The sequence below is a fragment of the Pelodiscus sinensis genome, chromosome 30 (assembly GCF_049634645.1).
Source record: "Pelodiscus sinensis isolate JC-2024 chromosome 30, ASM4963464v1, whole genome shotgun sequence".
Lineage (NCBI taxonomy): Eukaryota > Metazoa > Chordata > Testudines > Trionychidae > Pelodiscus > Pelodiscus sinensis.
This window is the reverse complement of record NC_134740.1, coordinates 4791516-4817931: the sequence shown is the minus strand read 5'-3', so window position 1 is coordinate 4817931 and position 26416 is coordinate 4791516. Positions and strand designations below refer to the sequence as shown.

At 55.8% G+C, this 26416-nt stretch overlaps 2 protein-coding genes and 3 non-coding genes across 5 annotated transcripts; 3 read left to right on the top strand and 2 right to left on the bottom strand.

Moving 5' to 3' along the window:
- The first annotated feature begins 3691 nt into the window (after positions 1-3691).
- On the top strand, positions 3692-4633 carry LOC142821128 (olfactory receptor 10A7-like). Its single transcript, XM_075911927.1, has one exon. The coding sequence runs from the start codon at positions 3692-3694 to the stop codon at positions 4631-4633; it is 942 nt and encodes a 313-aa protein (XP_075768042.1).
- A 4346-nt stretch (positions 4634-8979) lies between these two features.
- TRNAV-AAC (transfer RNA valine (anticodon AAC)) lies at positions 8980-9052 on the bottom strand. Its single transcript has one exon. It is a non-coding gene; the product is annotated as a tRNA-Val (tRNA).
- Positions 9053-11484: 2432 nt separating this feature from the next.
- On the bottom strand, positions 11485-11558 carry TRNAT-UGU (transfer RNA threonine (anticodon UGU)). Its single transcript has one exon. It is a non-coding gene; the product is annotated as a tRNA-Thr (tRNA).
- A 3078-nt stretch (positions 11559-14636) lies between these two features.
- LOC142821405 (U1 spliceosomal RNA) lies at positions 14637-14800 on the top strand. Its single transcript, XR_012898179.1, has one exon. It is a non-coding gene; the product is annotated as a U1 spliceosomal RNA (small nuclear RNA).
- A 1206-nt stretch (positions 14801-16006) lies between these two features.
- LOC102460387 (uncharacterized) lies at positions 16007-19799 on the top strand. Its single transcript, XM_075911926.1, has 3 exons — positions 16007-16139; positions 16225-16521; positions 19426-19799. Exons 1-3 carry the CDS (start codon positions 16094-16096, stop codon positions 19797-19799), a joined length of 717 nt encoding a protein of 238 aa, XP_075768041.1. The 5' UTR covers positions 16007-16093.
- The last annotated feature ends 6617 nt before the right edge of the window (positions 19800-26416 follow it).

The following is a 26416-nucleotide window of genomic DNA, read 5'->3' as shown; positions in this document are numbered from 1 at the left end:
ATGAGAGAGGTGGTAAATATGCCGTCACATGAACTCTTTACATTGAGTCTGGATGTCTTTCCTGAAGACATCCTCGATTTAAAATCCAAGTTGTGGGTTGAGTTGTGAAATTACCATAGAATGGTACGGTTTAGGTGATGCTGAGAGCAGATTCGATCTTTATTTGGCAACTAATCTGGGGGCAGAAAAAATGAAAGGCAATCCAAGAGGGGTAGCTGGAGGGTACTGATATTTTTACACATTGTATTTTCCTGATACAATGAAAGTACATCTTTTAGAATAAATTTGGGATCATTAAAAGCTTCAAAGTTTCTGAGGTCACACACAGTGGTTGTATTAAACAGGTTTCGTGTTCTCACTGATAAAATATTTTATTCTTTACATCTACCTTGGTGGGATTCTGAATATATTTTCATGGAAAGGTTTGCCAGCCTTGAAATGCTGAAAAATATTATTCCGTGTGTGACGTAGTGGGGGTACTTGCTGGGCTGTGGTGACCCCTGCTGTCTGGAGCAAGACCCAGCAGGGAAAACCTCACTATGCAAAGGTAGTGCCAAACTTGTTGAACCAGTGGCCAGACACCCCCCATGGAGAGGAACAAAGGAAGGTGGAATGCTGCCCTGACTGGGGGGGCAGGGCTGGAAGGGAATTGAGTTAGTTACTGTGGGAGAGCATGGAGGAGAGCCTAGGAGAAGGGGCTGGAGTTTAGGGGCCCAGTCTCCCCCATCTCAAGGGGGCCTGAGGCATCCTAGCCCAGTTCCTGTAACCAGATTACATCTGTGCTGCGCTGTGCTGGAGGAGCAATAAACCACCCTCAATCCACTGGCTGGTGCAGTCTGTTTGTGCCATTTCGGGGTGCAGGAGACGGGGAACCCCCAACGCGCTGTCACACCGTGTAAAGCGCATGAGCGGCAATGGGGCATTTGAAAGTGTTTTGTGTGAGATGTTCTACGATGAGTCTTAAGGAAAAGTGAGTTTGAAAAAAAATCTCCAGGTTCCTGGTGAAAAACCAGCAGAACATGAGCCTCAGACAGGCAGAACTGAACCTGGGCATGCGGCAGGGGTTCTGAACCTGGGGTCCATGGACTCCCAAAGGTTGCATGAAGCCCTGTCAGGGGGTACGTGATGTTCACGTATGTTCAAGTATAGATAATGTATGGAATTTAGTTATAAAAAATATTATCACCCAGCGGGATAGGTGATGTGTTTAGCTAAGACCAAGGGGTGTGTGGACCGAAAAAGGTTCAGAACCGCTACTGCTTGAGCAAAACAACAGCTGGGTCCCCGCTGAGGCTGTAGAGCGAGCTCATTCTCGCTCACTCACAGTAGGTGGTGTCGGTGCCACTAGCTGGGACAATGAACCACACCCAGCAGGTGCGGGGGTCACGCTGTGACCTAACAGGCTGACTGCTTTCTTGGCTGTAAAATCAGGGGAATAGTTACTAGGAGAAGAGGTGTCCTTTCTCCCTTGTGTTTGGCACATGCAGAAATCCCACGTCCCGTTTTGCGGTGCCCATCTGAAAAAAGCTACTGAGAAATTAAGGCGTGTTCAGAAATGAGCCACAAGAGTGGCTGAAGCTCTGGGCAGTTTCCTTGCAGTAACAGTCTCCATACGCTCCTCTTAGCAAGGAGAAGCTGGCTGGGTAATTTGATCCTGGCCTGTAGGTACCTACCCGGGGAAGACAGAGCTGGGTCCAGCAAACCGAAATGTCACGTGATGAAATGGCTGGAAATAGAAGCTAGAACAACAGAGACTGCAGCAAAGGTTCCCAGTGTTGATAGTGAGGGGAGTGAGCCATCCGAATAACCCGCCCAGTCCTGTGGGGGATTCTCCTTCTCTGCTGAGATTTAAATCAAGGCTGGACGTGTTTCTGGGACAGAGGTGGGCAAATACTGGCCTGTGGCTGGGTTCGGTCCCTGGGGGTTAACCCCTGTAGGCCCCGGCCCCACCATATTTACCTGCACCTCTTCAGGTACAGGGAACACTGCGTCCATTGGCCACTGCGAGCTGCGATCTCCAGGACCAGGGGAGGTGCAGGTAAATATGGTAGCAGCAGCCCATCAGGGGCTAACCCTGGTGAAACAGCCCGGTTTTACTGCCCCCCCCCCCCTGCAGTAGATGATCATTCATGATTTCACTGACCATCCATAACCGCACAATTTCGATGTTTTTCTTCTCCCCTCATTGAAACTCTTTCCTAGCCCCTCATGTTTTAGTACCCGCTCGGGAACTTTTCCATATTTAATAGAGATTTTTTGGGACAGGACAACCACACCTGCTTGCAATATTCAAGGGGGAGCCGTACCATGGATTTATACTGTGGCATCATGGTATTCACGGCCTTGTTAATGATCCTTTTGTCCTGTGGTTCCATTTATTTTAGATCCAAGAGAAACCAGCACCGCAGCCCAGAGAGATTAAAGCACTTTCTTATTTATTGCAAGCTCTAAGCAATTAATGCAGTTGTTTAAGTTTTACAGCCTTAAAACCAATGACTGTGCACTTTAACCCTTCAGTACTCTAAATTCTAAAACAATACAGCCCAAAGCGATAAAAAAGTAAGTAATAGAAGATTATTATAATACAATAATTAAGCCTAGTTCGCTTACACTTCATCCATATACCACCTACAGAACCAGGCAGGAGGTAGTGGTCCCTTTGAACAGCAGGCATGGTGAGGGGTCCATTATTTCTAGTTACATCCAAAGCAAGACCTGTGGATCCATCCTGCTTATTTCCTGCCATTGATTCTTCTTACTAAACCCAATTTATAGCAAAGCGAGACTTGGTGGTTCTAGTCATATCTACCCATCAACTGCATATCGTGTACGATACCTATTATGCCAATATTTAGGAAACATTCTCCTGTGCCAAAATATTGCAAAAGTGCTTAATTAATAATTTTTGGCTGGTTCTGGAATTTTTCTTATCAAAAATTGTATGTACTAGAACCAGGTTGTTAATTGCCCTGGTCTCGCTGTCCTGACTCTCTCCCCACCCCCGCCACTTTTTGGCCTTATTTGCACGTGTCTGTGCATGCACCAGACTTGAGTCAGACCTCGGCTCTGCTTTGCTAGAGATCCAAGGACCGGATGAGGCCTGGCACTGGAGACATTGTTGCTCTGCTCAAGGAAGGGCCATACAGGCTCCCCTACATGTGCCCTGCTGCTTTCCATGTAAAGGAGGAGAACCAGGGGCCAGGCCAAAGGGAAGCTCCTCACCCGGCCCTTACAAGTCCCAGGCCCACTTGCTTGGTTGGTTTCTCTGCTAAAGCTCCATGTCAAATATTCCCTCCTGGCCCAGCTCCCCAGTGGAACAGCACCTCCCTTGTTTGGCTCTTAGCCAGCAGGCAGTGACGGGAGTGACTGTCTGGACCAGCATCTGTCACATCTGTCAGGGTGTCTGTACCCCCTGTCTCAGCCCAGCACCCCAGGGTTTGAGTGCCCAGCGCCATCTCTCGAGACCCTCCCCAGGGTGCAGAGACACTGGATTTTTCACCTGCGCTCGGCTCGGATATCGAACCTGTCCCTGAGGCCAAGAGATGGTAATTCCCGTCCCCAGACTCCATTCCCTACTATGCTGCTGTGGAGGACCAGTAGAAGGAGGCGATGAAGACAAGGCTGCCATGTTTGCAATGAATGTTAGTTATTGCTCACAGTGACCCTCTTTCTGTTCCTCAGACACATCCCCATGGCAAGCCAGGGACAAGGAAACCAAACGTCTGTCACAGAATTCATCCTCCTGGGATTCGGGGATCTTCCTGGTCTGCAGGTTCCTCTCTTCCTGCTCTTCCTCCTGATCTACCTGGTGACCATGGCCGGGAACATCCTTGTTGTGGTGTTGGTTGTGGCTGATCGACACCTCCACACCCCCATGTACTTCTTCCTGGGGAACTTGTCCTGCTTGGAGATCTGCTACAGCTCCACCCTTCTGCCCCAGCTGCTGGCCGGGCTCCTGACTGGGGACTGGACAATTTCCTTCACTGGGTGTCTCACACAATTTTACTTCTTTGGTGCTCTGGCAGGCTCAGAATGCCTCCTTCTAACAGTGATGTCCTACGACCGGTATCTAGCCATATGCAACCCGCTGCACTACGCAGCCCGGATGAGTGGCAGATCTTGCCTCCAGCTTGCCGGAGGATCGTGGATAGGTGGCTTGCTTGGCTGTAGTATAACCACAGTGTCAATATCCCTGTTAAACTTCTGTGGCCCCAACGGTATCGACCATTTCCTTTGTGACTTGATTCCCCTTGTAAAACTCTCCTGCAATGACCCTATGGTGATGGACATGTTGGCAATCGCAGTCAGCTTGATTTTCTTACTGGTCCCTTTCCTGCTCACCTTGACGTCCTACATCTGCATTCTCAGCACCATCCTCAACATCCACTCCACCACCGGGAGGCAAAAGGCCTTTTCCACCTGCTCTTCCCACCTCATCGTGGTGAGCATTTACTATGGAGCTCTCCTGATTGTCTACATGTTCCCGACCACCGACCTCCTGAGGAACTTCAAGAAAGTTCTCTCGGTCTCCTACACTGTCCTGACGCCCCTGGTCAATCCACTCATCTATGCGCTGAGAAACAAAGAGGTCCAGGAGGCCCTGTGCAAAGCTTGCAGGGAATTAAGAACATAAGAACATCCACACTGAGTCAGACCAAATATCCATCTAGCCCAGTATCCTGTCTGCCAACAGTGGCCAATACCAGATGCCCCAGAGGGAGGGCACACAAGAGGTAATCCTCACTGATCCCACTCCTTTCACCCATTTCCAGACAAACAGAGGCTAGGGACACCATTCCTACACATCCTGGCTAATAGCCATTCATGGACCTAACCTCCAAGAACCTATCTAGCTCTTTTTTGAACCCTGTTGAAGTCCTAGCCTTGACCACATCCTCTAGCAAGGAGTTCCAGAGATTGACTGTGTGCTAAATGAAGAAAAACTTCCTTTTCTTCCTTTTAGTCCTGCTGACTATTAATTTCATGTGACCCCTAGTTCTTATACTTTGGGAATAAGTAAATAACTTTTCCTTATTCGCTTTTTCCACACCAGTCATGATTTTATAGACCTCTAGTGTATTCCCCTTAGTCTCCTCTTTTCTAAGATGAAAAATCCAAGTGTTTTTAATCTCTTCTCATATGGGACCCGTTTCAAACCCTGCCTCATTTTTTTGCCCTTTTCTTTACCTTTTCCAATGCCAATAGATCTTTTTTGTGATGAGGCGACCACATCTGTGTGCAGTATTCAGTTTAGGGTTCCAAGATACTGGCCCATTGGGTTGCTTAGTTGAAAATGGAATAGCTGCAGCATGGGCGGGGGTAGGGCCAGAGTCAAAGCCAACCAAACAGAAGGTTTTATTTCCACTCGCGTCTGGGAGCTTCTTGTCATGCACTTGCAGAGTCACAGCCCTGGGAGCAACGGGGACTCAGGGACCTTTTCCAAACCCTTGCTCCATTATATATCGAACCAATGGCTGATACCCCAGGGACGTACCAACGGGCTGCAGGGGACATGAACTTGTGGCTACTCTAAATGAAAAGAGCTGGGGAGACTGAGCTCAGAGACAGGTGCAGGGGTCAGTCGAGTGCTCTGTGCCTTTGGCCGGCTCTGTGCCGAGAGCCAACCCAGCAGGCTGCCCGTGACCGGCCCGAGAAGACACCGGGCTGCGGGTCAGGAGCAGCAGCGCCCGGCCAGCTGCACGAGAACAGCACAGGCCTGGTGCCCGTCCTGGAATCCGATGGATGTTGGAGTCTCTGGAGGCACGTGACGCACCATGGAACGGCCCCCTGCTTGGTCTTTTCCCCCTTGGTAATAAACCTTCAGGTTCACACGCCGCAGGGCTGGTGGGGGCACCATTGGGCGGGAGAGCCCGGCCTGGTCACGTGCTGCCTCATTGCGGTCTTAAGGGCAGTTTGTACCTGTGAGCAGGGGGTTTAAATCCCTTCTCCCTGCTCCAGCCCCGGCGCTGATTGGGAGCCAGAGACCCCACCGAGCTAGCAACCTCTCCAGACTGGGAGCAAGGGCATTTCCAGGGAGGGCTGCCCCCGCGCTCCAGCTCACATGAGCACCGGGACTCTGGGGATCTCTAGGCAGAGCATTTAGTTCCAGGGCGCCAGCCCTTGTGCCTCTAACCTCGCGCCAGCTGGGCCAGAGACCCGGCTCTGAGGGGGCGCGAGTCGCCCCTTCTCATTGTGGCACAGGGAGGGGTGGGGAGCAGCACAACCAGAGCTTTTGGGATTTGCCTGAGGCCAACGCAGCACCAGGAGGTGCCCCGTGGTGGGATGTGGAGGCCTGAACGCTGCCAGCTGCCCTAGTGAGGAACCTTAAAGGAGTGTCCCCTTTACATCCCTACAGCAAGAAAAGAAACTCAAATATATCCTAGAAATGCTCATGGGACGGTTACAGTCAGATCAGTGACAGCTCCCTCCTGTGACACAAACAACTGCCTTAAACCACTTAGTTAGCGAAGGTGAAATCTCCTCCTTGAGCCCACATGTGTGATCATAAAGTCTCTTGTTTGTGGGATCCCAAAGGCCCAATGGGCCACTGACATGGCAGGTCACTGTCTGACAAGCTTCCTTTAACCAATCAGGTGAGGTGCTGCAAAAGTCCCTTGTGATGTCACTGCCACACCACCGCTGCCTTGCAGGGCTCCTGTTCTACCCCTGGCCAGCCCCTTGGCATGTTTGAGCTGCTCCCCCGTGCGGCCCTCCCACTCAGAAAGTTTGCAATCGGACCTGTCAGTGCAGAGATGGGAATAGCGATTGTGGGGCCAGTTTGTGCCAGAGCCAGCTCTAGGTTTCTTGCCACCCCAAGCAAAACTTTTTTTGGCTGCCCCCTTTTTTTGTTGGCTTTTACACATTTGCACTTTCTAATTTTTTTTTTACTGTTTAAAATTATTTAAAAATGAAAACTGAAAATGTGTAGTTAGTGAAATAAAACAGTTTCCTACTAGTGTACTCATTTCATTTTAATACAATCACAATGACCAAAACCAAATTGATAGACCAGAGAGGGAGGTCCAAAAGCCACGCTCACAGAAAATGGGCTAATAAGGAGAAGTCCTGTGGCACCTTATAGACTAACTGATTTATTGGAGCACAAGCTTTCGTGGGCAAAAGATGAAAAGTGGGCAAAAGTGGGTCACGTTACAATGATAGCTATAAGAAACTTAAGTGTTGTGCATGCAGAGACACAAGGCTGAGGGGTATGAGGCGCTCAGGGCAGGAGCTGAGAACATGGGGGTGCATGCCGCAGAATTGAAGAGTATGAGGGGCTGAGGGCAGGGAGCCGGGGACATGGGGGGGAGGGGCACATGGCTGAGGGGGGTTGGAAATAGTGTGTGAGGGCTTGGGGCTCAGTGACATTCTCCTTCCGGCTGGACGAGACGTTGGGGCAGGATCACTGTGGCCAAATGGTGGCCTATTCTGCCTCCCCTGTTATTATCGCTACAGAGGGGCTGTGTCTAGACTGGCCACTTATTCCGGAAAATCAGCCGCTTTTCCGGAATAACTTGCCAGCTGTCGACACTGGCCCCTTGAATTTCCGGAAAAGCACTGATGATCTAATGTAAAATCATCAGTGCTTTTCTGGAAAAACTATGCTGCTCCCGTTCGGACAAAAGTCCTTTTCCAGAAAACTGTTCCGGAAAAGGGCCCGTGTAGACAGCAGAGATTTCTTTTCCGCAAAAAAGCCCTGATTGCGAAAATGACGATCGGGGCTTTTTTGCGGAAAAGCACGTCTAGACTGGCCACGGACGCTTTTCTGCAAAAAGTGCTTTTCCAGAAAAGCATCCTGCCAATGTAGACACGCTTTTTCCGAAAATGCTTATAACGGAAAACTTTTCCGTTAAAAGCATTTCCGGAAAATGAGTGTAGACGTAGCCAGGGAGTGATGCCCCCTCCATCCTCTCCTATGGCCAGATGGGGGCCGGACCACGAGGCTTCTACCAGGATCGGGGTCAGGGACAGGCCTCCATTCAGGAAAGCATCGAGGAATTTGCTGAACCCCAGCTCTGTGCGGGACACAGTTCTCCATTTCAGCCCAGTTCTTGGTCTCCGGCTGCACATTACCACTGGCTGCAGGAGATCTGCGGTAATATTTGTCTTGTGTCCCTAGAACACAGAGAGTTCCTAAAATATTCACCTGCTGCTCTGGGCACCGACCTGCCCTTTAAAACTGAAGCACTATGTCTATACTGGCAGCTTCTTGCACAAGAATATCTTGTGCAATTGTTCTTGGGCAAGCAGTCTTGTGCAAGAAAATGTCCACACTGCCATGCATGAGCTGTGCTTTCGTGCAAGAGCATCCATGGCAGTGTGGACACTCTCTTGCACAAGAAAGCTCTGATGGCCATTTTAGCCATAGGGCTTTCTTGCACAAGAAATCCCTGCCGAGAGTCCACACTGCCCACTTGCACAAGAGCTCCTGTGCAAGAGAGCTTACACCTGTTAAAAACGAGCATAGTTCTTGTGCAAGAAGCCCTCTCTTACCGCCATACTGTAAATCTTCTTGTGCAAGAGTGGGCAGGCAGTGTGGACTCTGTGCAGATTCTTGCTCAAGAACGGCCATACTTGCACAAGAAGCCCTGAGTGTAGACATAGCCTAGTGTCTTATAGCAGGGGTGAGGAACCTATTTTAGCTGGGGGTCGCTGACCCACAAAGAAGGAAGACACTCCTCACATTCCTCTTGCACACCGCAGCATGTGGGGCGGAGGGAGAGGGGTCAGCATAGTAGATTTTCTTTGCTCCAGCCTCATGATGGGGCAACAGTAGGGCTGGATTGAGCCCCCATCATTAGGTTCCCCACCCCTTTTATAGAGCAGGGAGTTCATGTGTCTCATTCTTTTATTCTTTCCTTTCTCCCATTGCCCCAGAGGACTATTGCCTGACCCAGCATAGAAACTAAGGGTTATTCCAGTACTGAGTGGGGATTAGGAGACAAATTAACCTTGTGGGAAGGGAAGGGAAAACTAAAGTGTTTCTGCCTGGTTTTGAACCAGGGACCTTTTGCGTGTTAAGCAAACGTGATAACCACTACACCACAGAAACTAGCTACTGTTGCAGCGGCAGCACCTTCCGCCTAGACACGCTCAGGTGAGCTTCAAGGCAGGTTTTTGGCCATCTTTGCTTCATTCTTTGTACTCCCCAGCCTGTCCAGGGCATGGGGCAGAAGGCGCAGATGGAAGGTGCGATTCCAAACCCCTCATCTTAGGGACCGATATTCCGAGTGAGAAAAGAACAGAAAAGACCAGAGGCGGATGGGGTAACAGGGCACCTTTACCGCTGATTCTGGATCCGCCTCAGATCCCGCCTAGCTGGGGTGTGAGAGAGTGAGAGACGAAGGGAGCCCAAACATGCTCCACATGCGCCCTGTAGAGCCGAACGCGGCAGTGCGAGCACCCGCACAGCGCACAGACAGAGCCATGGGCTGAGGAGCGTTAGCCCGCCCCTGTCTGCTTATTTACTAGAGTTTGCTGAAGTCGGCTCATTATGGAGGGGTCCTGACTAAGTGCAGAGCCCTGTGCTCATTGGAGCTCAAGGGACCAATAACTGAGAAGCCCAGCGACAGAGCAGTGTAGCTAGAGAGCCCCCTTTAGAACCTTCCAGATTGAACCGCGTCTCTCTCTCGGATCTAGGGGCGGCAGACAATAAACCCGGGAAGGGGCTGGAGCGATGTATCCGTTCGGCTGGGAGACAAGCTACTGCCCGTCTCCCCAGGGCGGAGTCACCATCTCTGCAGACACCGCCAGGTTCCAGCTCTCGCTGCAGCTCCGCTCGCTGACAGCTGGAGACAGCGCCCCCTACTGCTACGCCAGAGGGACCAACAGTGGCACAGAGCGCAGCGGAGACCTGGCTCAGAAGGGAGGTTGTTTCTGCACAGACATGGAGTGGAGTTGACTCCCGGGACTTGCACTGATTGGAGCTAAATACCAGTTTATTAGGTAACAGATCGCTCCAGCCATGAGAGGGCATCGCCGATGGAGACCTCTTTTGTCCAGAGCCGGATTTAAATTCTGGTAGTAAAGACTACAAGGCTGTGACGGACCGGGCCGTGTCTGGGCACAGCTGAGGGCGTCCGCTCAGGGCGAACTGCTCGAATCCGGGGCTACTTACAGCCCCCGACTGGTGACCTTTCCACACAGGCCACAAACCAGTCCCACAGAGCGCTTCAGCTGCCTGCCTGAAGCCTCCCAAGCAAAACCCCTCCGACACCCCAGCAATATCAGTGCCCCAGATGGCCCTGGGCCTCATACACAGGTGGGGGGGTCCTAGCACCCAATTCCACCTACCCCGAACAAATTCTGTCCGGTTCCAGGAAACCAGCCACAGATCCCTGGTCAATTTACCCTCTGAACCTTACCCACAAATCACGCTGGGCCAATCCTTTAGAATCTATATCTAAAGGTTTATTATTACAAGAAAGAAAAGCATGAGAGTAAGGTTATTAAAGTACAGTACGTTACATGCACCGAATCTCCCAGTCCTCGATGCAGGCTCTAGCAGAGATGTACAGCTGCTGGTTTAAAAGTTCTTATTGCACATCCTACGATCAGGATGGGTTCACAGGTCTTCCGGGCTCTTCAATCCCTGCAGTGCTGCCTCTGGGATGAAGTGCTGAGCTGAGAACAAAATGGCATCGACCACATGGCCTCTTTATACCCCCTCCCTGGCCTCTTCTGGTATCAGCCGGTCACCTGGTCCTCAGCCTCTCTGTGTTCCCTTTCAGGTGACAGCCCCCATTCTTTGGGTGTGTCCATAGCCCATTGAGAGCCATTGTTCCACAGGTAATTAGCATGTCCACAGGCTCGGCCCTGCCCAATGCTTAACCACATGCAGGGAAATCTTCAGTCCACACAAGTACATGCTAATAATTGCACACACAGACATTATACAAACACATGAACAGCATACATAGGATTATCAGATAATAAGCTTCTATTCAATACCTCACATGGCCCCCTCTGTGACGTAGTGGGGGTACTTGCTGGGCTGTGGTGACCCCTGCTGTCTGGAGCAAGACCCAGCAGGGAAAGCCTCACTAGGCAGAGGTAATGCCAAACTTGTTGAACCAGTGGCCAGACACCCCCCATGGAGAGGAACAAAGGAAGGTGGATGCTGCCCTGGCTGGGGGGCAGGGCTTGGAGAGGGTTAGTGAGTTCCTATCTGGAGAGCATGGAGGAGAGCCTAGGGGAAGGGGCTGGAGTTTAGGGGCCCAGTCTCCCCCATCTCAAGGGGGCCTGAGGCATCCTAGCCCAGTTCCTGTAACCAGATTACATCTGTGCTGCGCTGTGCTGGAGGAGCAATAAACCACCCTCAATTCCACTAGCTGGTGCAGTCTGTTTGTGCCATTTCGGGGTGCAGGAGACGGGGAACCCCCAACGTGCCGTCACACCCTCCTATACCATTTTTGGGGCCAACACCCCCACCTATGGGTGCATCAGGGATCTGGCTGCTCCCTTCAAGATCCAGCAACGTGACAAAGGCACCACTGGGAGTTGAACCCAGGATCTCCTGTTTACAAAACAAGCGCTTTAGCCAGCTAAGCCATGGCGCCCGCCCTGAAAGTTTTTTTTCCCTACTGTTCTACTTTATTGCCCAAGACAAAGCCGTCACAGTCAAAAGTAGAGACACTCCCCATTTCCCTCAGCACTTCCACACCTACTCGAAGAGAAATCCGAATTTACCCACCAGGTGCTCTCAATGGGCCGCTTCTGAAGGTATTGGAAGCATTTCCAGAAAAGGGTGCCAGCGTAAAGGTAGCCCTGAAGATCTGCAGGATCAGGGATCAGTATTCACTGTAGCATAGACCTGCCCACAGAGAGACCCTGACAGCGGCCAGACGGGACAGGGTCAGTCTCAGAAACGTTTGTAGCTTTGCCACATGGAATCTCCTTCTTGAGGTTTCTGCTTGAGGTTGGAAAGAGAATTTGGGGTCACATTCGTGAGCGCAAGGAGGAGACTCGGTTTAGCTTTCACAGCAACGCAATTTGGAGAGATTTGTGTGTAGGAAGGAGCAATAAAGAGGGGGCTTTCCCTGACTGACAGCAGATCTAGGGGAAACAGGACTACAAACCTGCGATAAGAGTAGGAGTCGAACCCACGTGTGCAGAGCACAATGACTGGGCCACCTCCTCGGAACCAGTTTTATTTCTTCCGAAGTACCCAAAGTCAGCGCCGCTGGGAACCCGCTGGCGGGCCAGGGACACCGGATGGGAGGGTTTGGCTTTTACTAATGTTCCCTACGCGACTGTACAACACTAAGCGCTGTCCAGAAAACCCTTAAACACGCCCTGCGCGCAGAGAGGCGGGTCGGCTATTCCCAGCCGGGCTGGGAGTGTAATGGACAGACGAGCGTGCAGCGGTCACAGGGCAGCAGCGCACAGCTCCGGCCGCGCGGGGCGGGAAGTCCCAGCCTCTGGAGGAGCGTTTCGGGGACTGGCCGCTAGTGACACTGTCTGTCTCTGCTCCGATTGCCCCTTACGGCGAGACAGCGGCCCCTACAGCAGCGGGGACAGTCCCAGGCGCTCGGCCCTTATCGCTTCTCTACAGCTGCTGTGTCCCCGGGACTCCCTCTCTCCTCCCTTGGCTCCCTCAGCTCCCGGCCCCGCAGCGCTTCCCGCCTGCCCCGGTCCTGTGGATTTGAGCCTCCAGGCTGCTTCCTAAGGGCCCCCAGGAGAAAGGGAATTTCCTTAGGGGCAAGCAGGCAGCGGAAAGAAACACAGACCCGGCCTGGGCACTCTCGCTCGGGTAGCTGGGAAGAGGAGTCCGCGGGGCTCGAACCCCCCGCTCATTATCGTGTCTCTCCTGCTTCCCGTCGAGCTGCCCTCAGGGACCCGACCGGCCCCTCCGCAGTGCTGCTCCCTCGCGCATCCCTGCACACCGCGTCCTTGGGAACCGAGAAGCCTCGACAGAGCCTCGTCCGCCGCTGGGGCCATCAATTCTCGTTCCCGTGGCCAAGTCACCACGGGCTCTGAGCTGGCTCCTGTCCCGCGTGGCTGTTGTGACGCTCTCACTGTGACGTCACTGCCTCCCGAACTGCCTCAGCTGAGGAGTTGCAAAAGGCCCTTCTGATGTCACTACCCCCCCCCCCCCCGCCTCCTTGAAGGGCTTATCACACCCATCCCCCCATAAAGCCTCTGTCAGTCTCTGGGGCGGCCACCAGCCTCTCTTCCTGCCCCATCTGCCCCCCCCCCCCCGAGAAACTCCCCCTCTGGGCATCTCCCGGCCTTGTGTGTCCTAGGCAGGCTCCGGTAGATTTTAGAGGAGCCCGCGGGCCAAGGGTCGCCCGGAGCTTTTACCCTCGCACCGGGGAGATGTTTGACTCTCCAGCCCTGCGCCGGCAGCGGTTCTTCCCCCGGATGTTCATCTCTGCTGGGTCACAGCCAAATGCAAATCACTGACCCAGCGGAGTCTCCTTGGTCTCCTGTAGGGCCCAGTCCCCTGCACCCTCCGACCTGCCTTCCCCGAACACTGTGACGTAGTGGGGGTACTTGCTGGGCTGTGGTGACCTCTGCTGTCTGGAGCAAGACCCAGCAGGGAAAACCTCATTATGCAAAGGTGACTCCATACTGGTTGAACCAGGCAACCCTCCATGGGGAGAAACAAAGGAAGGTGGATGCTTCCCTGGCTGGGGGCAGGGCTTGGAGAGGGAATTAGTTCCTGGCTGGAAAGCAGGGGAGAAGGAACTGGGGAGGGGGTTGGGATCCCCCCATCTCAAGGGGGGCACTGAGGCCTCAGCCCCCAGTTCCTGTAACTAGATTACAGCTGTGCTGTGCTGTATCGTGGAGAAGCAATAAACCACCTGTATTCTACTGGCTGGTGAAATCTGTTCATGCCATTCCGGGGCTGCAGGAGATGGGGGAACCCCAATGCGCCATCACACTGGTGTCAGGGGTGGGATACACTGCACCCTGTGGATGGAGCTTCCAGCGGCGAGCACAAGGCGCTGTAAAAGCAAGAGCCCTGGAGCCCTGTCTCTCTGGTGTCATGGGGAGACCTGTCCCCGAGGGGACATCGCCATGTGCCGAGCGCCCACCCTCTGGCGCCCCTTATATCCGGCCCGGGGAACCCGCATGCAAATCCCTGCCCGGGGGTTCCTGTTAAATACCAGCGCCTGGTTCTAGGAGCCTCAGTCTCCGCCCAGACACAGACCTGCCCGGCCCTGCCCGCTGGGGAGTTGCCCTCAGTGCCCGGGAACGAGAATGGAATCTCTGCTGCTTTTCCTCGCCCTGCTCGCCGCCCCCAGCTGTGAGTGTCCGTGGGGCACGTGGTGAAATTAGTGTCCCACAGAGAGACGTTGAATGGCTAAATCATCCCTCGCTTGCTTTCCCTTTCCCCAGGAGAGTGTGGACCAAGGGCAGTCAGGGGCGTGGCCCATCTGGAGGGGCGGAGCCGCGTGGGCAGGTATGCAAATGTGTGTGCGAGTGAAGCATTGTGGGAGTAGGAGCAGGCTGCCCAGCGAAGCCCTAATCTGCAAGCGGGGATCTGGGGTCTCGGGACTGGGGGGGCGGGTGGCAGCAGGCAGCAGCGGGAAGCGGTGCCGGCGGGGTTGTTTGGAGGCGGAGGTGGGAGCCACCGTGATGTGAGAGTTCGGGGCGCGTGAGGGCTGGCGGGGGCTCTGGGACAAGGCTTTATACTTACCTGGCAGGGGAAATACCACGCTCAGGAAGGTGGTTTTCCCAGGGTGAGGCCCATCCATTGCACTGCGGGTGCGCTGGCCCCTGCGATTTCCTCAAATAGAGGAAACTCGACTGCACAATTTGTGGTAGTGGGGGACTGCGTGCGCGCTTTCCCCTGGTATAGTTGCTGAAAAAAAGACAATCTTCTTTCCGCGTTAGGGAATTAAGCTGACATGAATAACTCTCACCTATTTTGCACCCATGCAGTTAAACAGATTCCCCAAGAACCATTCCCGGCGGTGTATAAAGCAGGGTTAATGTTTGACGCTAGGAATTGTGTTCGCTCCGCTTTGGAAGTTTTTCATCTTAAGTATCATCAGTTTATTTACCCGCGGGGCTGGGCTCGTTGCTCGTTTTTGTTTCTTTGCTTTTTCCTTGTCTGGCAGGAGAATGGTCTGACCAAAACCGCGTGTTTCTCCCACCTTCTTGGGAAGTTCTGATCCAAGCTACAAGCTCCCCGCCCCCACTCACCTCTGGACCCAGCTTGGGTGTTGGCACCCCCGAGTAACGCAAACGTTTAAGAAAACGAAGGTCGGAAGAAACTGCCCTGGGGCGCTCTCAGGGCGGCCGAGTGATCTAACAAAGCGGCCCACTCCAGGGCCTGCCTGTCCCCTCATGGGTGTTCTGGTCTCCGAACTCAGCCGTGGGTTCAAATCCCGCTCCGGGCGCCGCCTTTGCTTCCTGTGCGGAGAAGTAACCGCATGTCCATGTCCCCCTGTCATTGCAAGGACACGCGCTTAGGAATCTGCCAGTTCGGAGCACGTGGACAGGTACGTTCTGGCACGTTCCCCAGGAGATAGTTGGTCTTGTCTGGGCTTTGGTAGGCAGAGGGGGAGGCGGAGGGGAGAAGCGCAGCAAACACTGATCAGAATCTGTCCCTTCTCCCTGAGGAAACAGGAACCCAAAGGGCGCCCAGAGAGGCTGCCGGACACACCGCGCTCGCCAGCCCCTTATTTGTAGCCTTCCAGTGAGTGACCCAGCCCCGTGCAACCCTGTGACCCGGCCCCTTCCAGGCACCGACCTCCTGACCCGCATGGACAGGACCTCGGACACCTCCACGCAACGGGATAACTACGTGACAATCGGGCCCTAAATTCAATACCGGGGAACCGGGCTCGAACCCGGCAGCTGCTTCTCCCCTTTAACCCACCTCCCTGGAGCTGGGCGCTGCACAGACACAGCGGGGCAGAGTCTGACTCCGCCCTGAGCCCCGAGCCAGAGATTCAGAGTTAAGGGAAGGAGCCTGGGTCCGTTATAAGCAGCGGGCCATGCAAATAGGGGAGAGAGGTTCCTGTTTAAATCAGAGCCTCCCTCTGCCCAGCCTGCACCCGCAGGGACAACCCGCAGCCCTTTGGCTCAGAGCAGGGACCAGCCAGTCCCCGGAGAACTTTCCCCGCCAGCAGCAGAGACAATGAGACTTTGGGTCGCAGCTGTTTTCATCCTAGCAGCTCTGGAAGGTATTTAGTTCCCCGATGAAGCGGCAGAGCCCAGACAATTCTGGCTGGTTTTATGCCGGTTCTTCTAACATCCCTTTATTCGCAGGTGCCCGGTGCCAGGTGCAGCTGGTGGAGTCCGGAGGGGATGTGAAGAAGCCCGGAGACTCTCTGCGCCTCTCCTGCAAAGCCTCCGGCTTCACCTTCAGCAGCTACGGGATGAGCTGGGTCCGGCAGGCTCCCGGGAAGGGGCTGGAGTGGGTCGCGTATATTTACAGCGATGGGAGCCCACAGCTCTACGCAGACTCAGTCAAAGGCCGATTCACCATCTCCAGGGACAACCCCAACAACCTGCTGCACCTGCAAATGACCGGCCTGAAGCCCGAGGACACCGCCCGCTATTACTGTGCGAGACACACAGCGACACGAAACCTATTGATGCTCCCACAAAAACCCAGGCTGCAGAACCCGCGGCCGCCACGCGGGGGCAGCAGAGACACGAACAACCGGGCGCTGGGCACAGAACCGAGAACAAACTTCGGTGGATGAAATACAAACCCGCGGGGAGATTTTAACCCTTTCGTTGCCTAGAAACGCCCCCTCTCCCCCCGTTTGCTTCACGGTGTTCCCCTGGGCCTGCGGGGCAGACATCGCCGGCTGCCTCAGCCAGTCCCGTTGAGGCGGGAGCCCTGTTCCCCCGGCCCGGCTCGGCTTGCTGATCGGGCACTTGCACTGATGTAAACCGGGATTCATTGGCCTCGTTCCGACGTGGCTCCTGCGCTCCCCTTCCCCCACAGAGACCCGGGCCCGCTTCCTCGGAGCCACCCCGGCCCGGGAGAGAAGGTCCCCCGCGGCCTGCGCTCTGCAGCAAGTCACGCAGAGAGGTGGCAGCGGTTCCTTCTGCCCCTCGGCTCTGTGCCAGCGCCCGTGGGGCGGAGGGTGACGGAAGGAAACACGCAAACAGGCCACAGTCAGTTATCAGAGGCCTTAGGGAGCAAGAGCGGCTGGACACTGGGTCTATTTCGGACAGCAGAGGGGACTTGAGTCCAGGTGCGCCCCTGTGCCTGTTACAGAACAGGAGTGACTGTCCGCAGCTGGGACAGGACACACACACACGAACCGCACACACAGTAACACACAGCGCAGACACACAAACAAATCAAACACAGTCACTCAGACACAGAGACACTCGGACACACTCACGTCTCCTCCCCTTTTCTGAGGCTGAAAGGGCGAAGAGGGGGGATCGGTTCTGTGGTTACTGACTGGAGAGATCCGCACGGGGGCAGCAAAGTGTCACTGAACTTTCGGCCTCGGCTCTGCAGGCTGGGATGGAACCGCAGCGCGAGGCTCTACCCAGCCTAATCGCTTTCTAGGGACCAAGAGTTCGGTACCCAGCGCCCCTTGGAAGTTCGCCTATCGCCGCTCACAGGCAGATTTTCTCCATTGGAAAGGGCCCGAAAGGCAGAAAGAAGGCGAGTAGAGTTAACTGAATTTGTGTCGCTTTTTATTCGCAAGTCCAGCTCACCCCGTCTGGGACTGGCTATGACCCGGCCTTCCAAGGGCGACTCACCATCACCAGGGACAACTCTATGAGCACGGCCTGGCTGCAGCTTTAGTCCCTCCAGAGAGCGTTTGCACCGGTCAACAGTCCGGGATAATTTCGCCCCAAACTTCATAGTTCCCTGACTCACTTGAGTCGCATGGTAACGAGAGTTTTCTGGATGAAGCGCTAATTCACTTTTCAAAATATGAATTAGTCCCCTGTCTCACTTGTGACAGCAACAAAACATCCCTGAACAAATGCCCTTAATGCCAGACAACGGGAGACTTGGGGGAAGATCTTTCAAAATCTCCTGTTGAATCTAATACTCATTAATAGTGAAAAAGAAGGGGTTATCTGCACCCCCACGTCACCCTCCTTTCATAGTGGAGGGTGGGGTGTCAAATCCCTGCTCCCACGTCAGGCTGAGGAGGGATGATCTTGGCTGTATCATTTGCTAGGCACGTGATCTAACCACTAGGAAATAGGAAGCACCATCAACTCCTTCTGTGGTCAAGGGATTTGGGGGCTTTATTAAGTATCAGCTGAGGCACTTACCTCCAGGGCTGTGAATCCCAACTGGAGCTCGGTATCTAACTCCCTTTCGCTGGTGGTACCCGCCCCGTTCTCGGCATTTGCTCGAGCTAGAAGCTGCATGAGGCAACCCTCCCCCGTGTAGAGGCTTTGGAAGGCCCCCTAGCTCTGTGATCACCGTACCCAAGGAGGCTGAGGTGAATACAGTGAAGTGGGTGCCCGCTAGGGGCTGACCCTGGCAGACCGAATCAGGCCCGCGGGCCAGTATTAGCGCTCCGCTGGTCTGAAGCAAGTTGCAAGCGACCGGAAGTCACATGGCATATTCACCTTACCCGTGTGTCCCTGGACGAACCCCCGACACGTGTATGTTCCTATCAGCCCTGGTACCTGCTTCTCATCGGAAGCGGAAGCTCTTTCTAAGGAGAGGTCAGTTCTGTTATGTCGTGCTTCACAGATGGGGAAACTGAGGTACCCGGAGCTGAAGGGATTTGCCCGCCGTCACCCAGCGGGAGGGACACAGTCAGGATCCGCATCTAAGTCTCCGGAGTCCGAGCCCGGTGCTTTGTCCACACAAATCAGCATGCTCTGTACTCAGCAATGCCCACGTGACCCGTGCGGTGCAGCAGCTCATACTAGGGGATCCCAGCAGAGATTTCTAGTAACAATAACTAAAATAATAATAAACCGTGTCCCTCCCGCTGGCTCACCCACGTGCGCAGGCCACTCACAGACACCTCAGGGTGAGGGGTGTGGCCCTTTCCCAAGGCCGGGCTCGCTGTGACTGCGGGTCTGTGCAGCGCCGAGCACAACGGGGCTGCGGACTTGGGTTCGGTTTCTAGGCGACACCTCGCTGGTGACTCGTGGGAGCCGCACGAGCCGCTCGCTGGGGACTATGAGGCCGGGGCCGCATCTCTGGGCACTGAAGAGCGAACGAACCGGCCCCTGCTTTGCATGCCGCGCGCGCTATGCAAATGAGGGGTTTGTTTCCCCTCCAGCACAGACTATTTCTGTCCACTAGTCCCTCAGCCCCTCCCAACGCCCAGCCCGTGTCGCTCCCTCCGGGTCTCGGTGCCTGTGTCTGTCCGGCTGCCCAGCGGGGAGATGAAATTCCTGCTCCCGTCTCTCCTGCTCTGTGCCCTGGCGGCAGGTAGGTGCCTCGGCGCGAGCTGTCTCTGCCCCGCGGAGCCCGCCGCGCCCCGCGCTCTGGCTGAGGTTTCTCCTGGCTCTTTGCAGGTGGCCGCTCCCAGGTGACACTGCGGCAGCCCGGAGCCGCCCAGGTGAAGCCTTCGCAGACCCTGAGCCTCACCTGCTCCGTGTCCGGATTCTCTCTGACTGATAATACAGTGAGCTGGATCCGACAGCCCCCGGGGAAAGGCCTGGAGTGGCTGTGTCTGGTGTACTGGGATGATGACAAGCGCTACTCGGAGTCCCTGAAAAGCCGCTTGAGCATCTCCCGGGACACCTCCAAGGGCGAGGTGTATTTGGAAATGAGAGGCATGGAAGCCGGAGACAGCGGCACCTATTACTGCGCCAGGAGACACAGTGACACAGAGCGCAGCAGGGACTCGCACAAAAAGGGGAAGCGGATTTCGATCAGCGCGGGATGAGGCCAGATCGGCTCAGAGCAAAGAGATTTCTCCAGTCAACCTCCTGGTCAAAAGAAAGAAAGAAAAAATCATTTTCCACCAGGGCGTCTCTGTCTCCAAGTCCTGAGCGGATCAGAGCAGCTGGACCACATAGGAACAGACCATTCGGAGCTGGACTAGAGCCCGTGTGGAACAGGCTTTGTAGTTAGTCACTAGAGGGCAGTATTGTCACACAACTGAGGCGGCCGCAGTCGCTGGCCACAGGGCGCTGTGATGCTGATAGCGAATCTCTTAGGTACCTTCCCGCAGTGGGTCTGGCCCACGAAAGCTCATCACCGAATAAACCATCTTGTTAGTCTTTGCAGTGCTACATAGTCCTGTCTCTTCTCCCCGCAGGATTTGAGAACCGGGGCTTTGAAATGCGGGATTTTGATTTTTTCGTCTGCTCGTAGGTCTCTCGTCGTCACTTTCATCTGTAAAGTGTAAAATTAAATGAATTACCCCTTTCCCTCCCCCCGCAAATGTGTCTAAAAGCAGCTACAGTGGAAATACATCCCTGGTGCATCTTCCCAGCAGGTGACTCAGGCGAGTTGGCAATGTTCCTGTTGTTTATTCAGAAATGTATCCCTTTGCATCAGTAGGTGCCACGTCACTTTCCCGACATGCCCAGTCCTACAATAGAGGAAAGTGAGGAGCACAGAAATGACTTGCCAGAGTTCACTCGGCAGCCAGACTTTTCAAATCCAGGGCCGGCTCTAGGCACCAGCAAAGCAAGTATGTGCTTGGGGCGGCACATTTCAAGGGGCGGCATTCTGGCTGAGAGCCGCCCGCTGAGTGGGGACGTTCACTCGGCACAGCCCCCTGCAGCCCAGAACTCCTGAGCTTAAGCGACCCGCCAGCCTCAGCCTCCCGGGCGTTGGGATCACAGGCACCTGCCATGGCTCCCGACCGGCTGCCAACGGCTCCAGGCTGCACCTTGAACTCACTGTCCGATGGAACCGAGCGCAGGCGCCATGTGATATCGGCATCTCCCTTGGCATTGCCCTTGGAACACGGGCCATGGGGGGGAGGGGAGAGGGTTGGGCCCAGCCCTGAGAATGGGGCGCGGGCCGGTATCAACACAAACCGGGTCTGGATCGGCCCCAGCTAGTCCCAGGGGCGCCCCGCTGTCAGTGCGCCCCGCCCAGAGCTCTGACCTGCTCCATTTCTGATCCAGGTCCCTTCTCCCCGGCCCTAAAACATCCCAGCAGTGACCGTGTCAAGGCCGAAGGTGGCCCAGCAGGGTCCCCCCGAACTGCGGATGCCTCCAGCCTCAGCCTCCAGCAGCGCTGGGAAAAGAAGCGCCAGCCGGTGTGTGTGCGGCTGGGGCAGGTCCCCTCTCCCCAGTGCGCCCAGTTTGACCGATGGGAATGGAGCCCCCGAAACACCCGGGGTCCTATAAGGAAGGACAAAGGATCCCCCGCCCCTTGGATCATGTGCGGGGAGCGGCATTAGCCCAGCTCCCTGGCGCCCGCTCTGGCCAGCGCCTCAGACCGCAGAGCTTGAAGCTGGAGCCTTGAGAAGGCAAAACCCACCCGGCACAGTGGCGGGTGCCTGTGATCCCAGCGCCCAGAGCGGCTTAGACCAGCAAGTCGCTTGAGTGTAGGAGCTCTGGGCTGCAGGGGGCTGTGCCGAATGGGTGTCTGCACTAAAGCGGCATCAACATGGGGGGAGCCCGGGGTCCTCAGGATGCCTAAGGAGGGGCGAACCGGCCGAGGTCTGGAACTGAGCAGGTCGAAGCTCCCCTGCCGCTCAGTAGTGGGATAGCCCCTGTGGCGCAGCCTGGGGGAGACCCGGCCTCTTGTTATGCCGCCCTCCGCAGAACCCATCTGGGGAATGGAGCATCCACACGGAGGGGTCCGGAATGGGGAGGGCGGGCAAACACGCAGGAGTCAGGGATCTTCAAAGCGTGATCGGACCCCAGATGCCAAATGTCCGGGCTGGGCACAGAGGGGCTCGCACGCTGCTTCCCGGAGTCTCGAAGCGAGCTGGAGGGCTCGCAACTCACGTGTCTCTCTCCGAACCCTGCAGCCCATCTAGTGTGCGGGGCCCTGCTCCCCTCTCAGGATCTCTGGTGAAGGGTCGCCCCCGCTGCTCCAGTCTGGATCCCAGCTGTGTGTTTGGCTCCATTCTCCTCCCCCAAGGCTCTGCAGTGGGGGGCGGCATAAAAAGAGGCCGGGTCTCCCCAGCCTGCGCTGCAGGCGCTGCTCACAGGCGCTATCCCACTACTGAGCGGAACCGGAGCTTTCACCTGCTCCGTTCCCGACCTGGGCAGGTTCGCTCCTCCTTCCGCAACCTGGGGACCCCGGGCTCCCCAGGGACCCTCCCCCCCCAATGCCGCACTTAGCGCGGACATCCGCTCGGCGCAGCCTCCTGCACAGACTCGCACCCAGGCCCGTGTGGAGCCCGGAGGCCTTGGACAGAGCGAAGCGTTTCAGCTCGCGGGAGGCTACTCGGGTCCTGGGGGCAGGGAACAAGGCGCCACCAGGGCAATAGCGGGGAACGGGGTCAGTGACACGCGCCCCGAGGGTCCCACCTGGCGATCCGCTCCGGAGCCACAGAGCCGGGTGTCCCTGTCCCGCTGCCCTCAGTGCAGGGCCGGCTCTAAGCACCAGGAAAGCCCCCGGTCCAGCTCCGCTCATGCGTCTCTCGCAAAAAAGGGAGGGGCGGCCAAAAAAATGTTGCTTGGGTGGCAAAAAACCTAGAGCCGGTCTGGGACCGGACCCAGCGCTATTGGCTGCCCAGCTGTTCTCAGACTCTCCTGGACAGGCTGGTGCAGCCTTTCACCCGCAGGCGGCTCCCAGGTCCTCTGCCCTTATCGCTTCTCCAGAGCTTCTGTGTCCCCGGGACTCCCTCTCCCTTCCCTTGGCTTCCTCAGATCCCGGCCCCGCAGCGCTTCCCGCCAGCCGGAGACTTTCCAAGCCCGATTCTGTGGATTTGAGCCCCCAGGCCGTTTCCTAAGGGACCCCCAGGAGAAAGGGAATTTCCTTCAGGCAGTGGCCCCACAGTCTGGGAATGGGGGTGTCGGTCCGGGCACAGCCATTATTCTTTGAGCTCTTGGTGCACAAGGAAAGTTAAAAGCCACCTGCCCGGACAGGGCTGGACACCTCGGTGTGACTTAGTGGGGGGTACCTTACTGGTTGCTATGCTGAGCAGTGGGTTGTGAGTGACCGCTGCTGGCTGCAGCACAGTCCAGCAGGGCAGAGGATGAGTCATTATGCAAGGGGGCTTCGAAACTGTCTAACCAGTTATCTCTGAGGGAGCGTAACAACGGGAAGAAGGGGAGTGGAGCCCTGGCTGGGGGCAGGGCTGGAAGTGTTGTAGTTAGGTTTCTGGCTGGTATCATGGAGGAAGCAGCCTAGGCAACGGGCTGGGATTTAGGGGCCCAGACTCCCCCATCTCAACGGGGGCTGAGGCATCCTAGGCCTGCCCTGGAACCAGATTACATCTGTGCTGCGCTGTATCCTGGAGAAGCAATAAACTCCCTCTGTTCTACTGGCTGGTGGAGTCTGTCCGTGCCATTATGGGGGTGGAGGAGACGGGAAAACTCCAACGCCCCTTCACACTCTGCTCCCGAGTTAACGGCCTGATGCTCTGCCTGCTGCCCTAGTGAGTGACCTTAGAAAAGGTTTCAGGCTACTGCTAGGAGAGCGAAATGGTTCCACCCGCACGCACGGGACAGAGCCACAAGGGGGCAGCAAAGTGTCACGTGGGAGCACGACGCGTTTCTTCCCACAGACTGACCCTGGTCACAGGCTCCGGGAATTCCCGCCCCAGCGCCCAGGGCTGGATTGTCCCAGGGCGGGTCCGACCGCGCCGCCCCCTTCCCCGTCAGCACAAGGGCAGCGCCCAGGGCCCCTCGGAGGGTTTGGCAGCCACAACGATCGGTCCCATTTCACCCGAGCGGGGGGAGCCCTCGGTTCTGTTCTGTCAGTTTCCTTCCTATCGCCTGTTACATTCTGAGTTCACAATAGGAGGAATCTTCCTGCTGAGTCCCCCAGTTAACTCCGAGCTCAGACCCATGTCCACGTGCTTCAGTGTCTGCCGGGATCGGGACCCGAATTTCATTCGTGTGTTTAGTGCCCGCCAGAACCGCGCCCCGCTCAGTTCTCCCGGCGGCTATTTGTACAGGCGGGTGACGCTGAGGTTTAGTCAAGTGACGTAGCGGTGCCCACATGCAAATGAAGAAGGAAAGTGACTGATAAAGGCGAACAAGCGGCCCTCCCTGAACAGCTGCCGGCAGAGGAAGGGTCGCTAGTTCCCAGGCACGGAACTGAGGCTGAAAATGCTCAGTCTGAGCCTCTTTTCCTTGTTGGCAGCTCTCTCCGGTAGGTTGATGAACGCACCGGCATCAGCTCAGCACAGCTGGGCCAGGGGAGGGAAGATGGTTGTAAGCTAGGCCAGAACGGTGCGGGTCAGGATTGTAAATTCTCTAGCCTTGAAGAAATCACATAGATTGAGATTTTGAAACGTCAAAAAGATTTTAATACCCACGTTCATCATTTGTAATGGGACCTGGGTATCCAAAAACTCAGAGAGCACACTAAAATACCTTCCTGCCTCAGTTTCTCCTTTTCAAAATGGGGATAACTGCCCCTCCCTACAGCACAGGAGGGTAGTGCAGGTAAATTCCTTTTGACACACAAGCTGATCCGCTTCTGCTGTGAGGAGGGGAACAGAGGGTCTTGGGTAAACCTGGGAAGGCGGGGACAGACGGGAATTAACTGTGTTTTTATGATTAACAGGTGCCAGCTCCCAGATCCAGCTGACCCAGTCTGGGGCAGAAATCAAGAAGCCCGGAGAGTCCGTGAAGCTGACATGTAAAACCTCCGGCTACACCTTTACCAGCTATGAGATTCACTGGGTCCGGCAGGCTCCCGGGAAAGGCCTGGAGTGGATGGGATACATCAGTCCCAGCAGCGGTAGCACTGGCTACGCCCCGGCCTTCCAGGGGCGAGTCACCATCACCAGGGACAACTCCATAACCACGGCCTGGGTGCAGCTGGGCAGCCTGCGAGCTGATGACACCGCCACGTATTACTGCGCTCGGGACACAGTGACACAAACCGCAGCTACAGCCCTTCAAAAACCTCCAGTGAGAGAACCCAGGGCTCCTGCCAATTGCTCACTCACCCGGGCCAGTGGTTGCTCGTGTGAACCCGGGTAATTTCACGCCCTATCAGGGACTCAGAATCAGAGACAGCTAAAGGGGGTTAGAACCCTAAGTGCCTAAATCACTTTCCAGGCGACTCCGTTCCTGGGACCCAGTCGGCTCCAGCTGGGGGGGACCGGAGCCACCGCAGCCCCTGGAGAAGCGGGATGTGGCAGGAGCAATCGGCAGGAAATGTGGGTCTGCCCAAGGACCGGACCCGCCCCCAGGGCCCTACCCCTGGCGCTCACCCACAGCTCCAGCGGGGGAGGGGCCCTGGCTGCTGACGCCTTTTAGCCCACCCCTCTAGCAGCGAGGGGTCCTGCCAGTCACAGGCCCCTGGAACGCGCCTGCGGGTGGAGAGCGCGCCCCGAGCAAAGGGCGCTAGGCGGTCAGAGCTCCGGAGAGAGCGCAGAGCGGAGGGAGGAGCGGTGCTGAACAGAACAGCCGGGCACTGGTAACTGTGGGATCCAGCCGGAGGCAGCCCCGAGAAAGGTCTCGCTGACTCTGGGCTCCCAGCCTCCCATCTTACCGCCAGCAGGGCCACCAGGGAGATTTGCGGAGGGCGGGCTCCATTTCTGGTTGGTCGAGTTGAGACACCTTAAAAGGGGCGGCCAGGGAAAGCCCCGTCCCAGGGAAGAACCGCGGATCTCAGCGCACGGCGTGTGCAGAGAAACTGAGGCTGCGACGCTGGAATCGGCCTCGTGCTCTGCTGCAGTGGAGCTTCACCCATCTGAGTCCCAAGGATGCTTCTTCCAGCCTCTCATTAAACTCCGGTCAGTTCCCTCAGCGCTGCAGCCGGGACTGGGTCATCTTGCCCTAGGAAAAGGCCTGGTCAGGGAGAGTTCATTGCCGATTCCCCTCCCCCTCATTATGGATTGGAGGCTAGGAACGTACCACTGTGCTCGGGTCACAGTGATACAAACCAGCCCCTCACAAACCCCAGTGGTGGAACCCAGGTGTCCTGCCAACACTGGTGCCTTTAGCCCCTCCAGCGAGCATTTGCCGAGTTCTACGTTCTGGGGTAATTTCCCCCCAAACTTCACAGGCCCCAACTCACTCAGGCCTCAGTAAGGGGAGTTTTCCGGCTGCGGGTCTCAGTCGCTTTTCAAAATATGCATTAAGCTCCTGGGACAGCAGCAAAACAGCCCTGAGGAAATGCCCTCAAGGCCAGACGAGGGGGACTTTGAGGGAGGGATCTTTCTGTGGAAGCTGTTCTGCAGTGAATAAATTAGTACTGGGGGGAGGGGGGAGCATCTGCCCGCGCAGAGAAAGGCTACAGACCCTGAGCAGGGTTTCCCTGGGGCGCTGGGGGGGTGGGGGCGTTCTATGGACCTAGCGTCTCCTCCAAGCTCCAACAGGGCCCGTTAAATCTGCTTCCTCTGCTGCCTGGCAGGGCCGGCTCTGCGCTGCGACCAGGGCAGCTGGCAGAGGGGACAGACACAAGGAC

Excerpts from the sequence above, each read along its gene's own strand:
- LOC142821128 (XM_075911927.1), top strand. The coding sequence starts at position 3,692 with ATGGCAAGCCAGGGACAAGGAAACCAAACGTCTGTCACAGAATTCATC.
- LOC102460387 (XM_075911926.1), top strand. The coding sequence starts at position 16,094 with ATGAGACTTTGGGTCGCAGCTGTTTTCATCCTAGCAGCTCTGGAAG. Across the intron at positions 16,140-16,224 it reads CATCCTAGCAGCTCTGGAAG|GTGCCCGGTGCCAGGTGCAG; the intron begins GTATTTAGTTCC and ends CTTTATTCGCAG. Across the intron at positions 16,522-19,425 it reads GGACACCGCCCGCTATTACT|GTGGCCGCTCCCAGGTGACA; the intron begins GTGCGAGACACA and ends GGCTCTTTGCAG.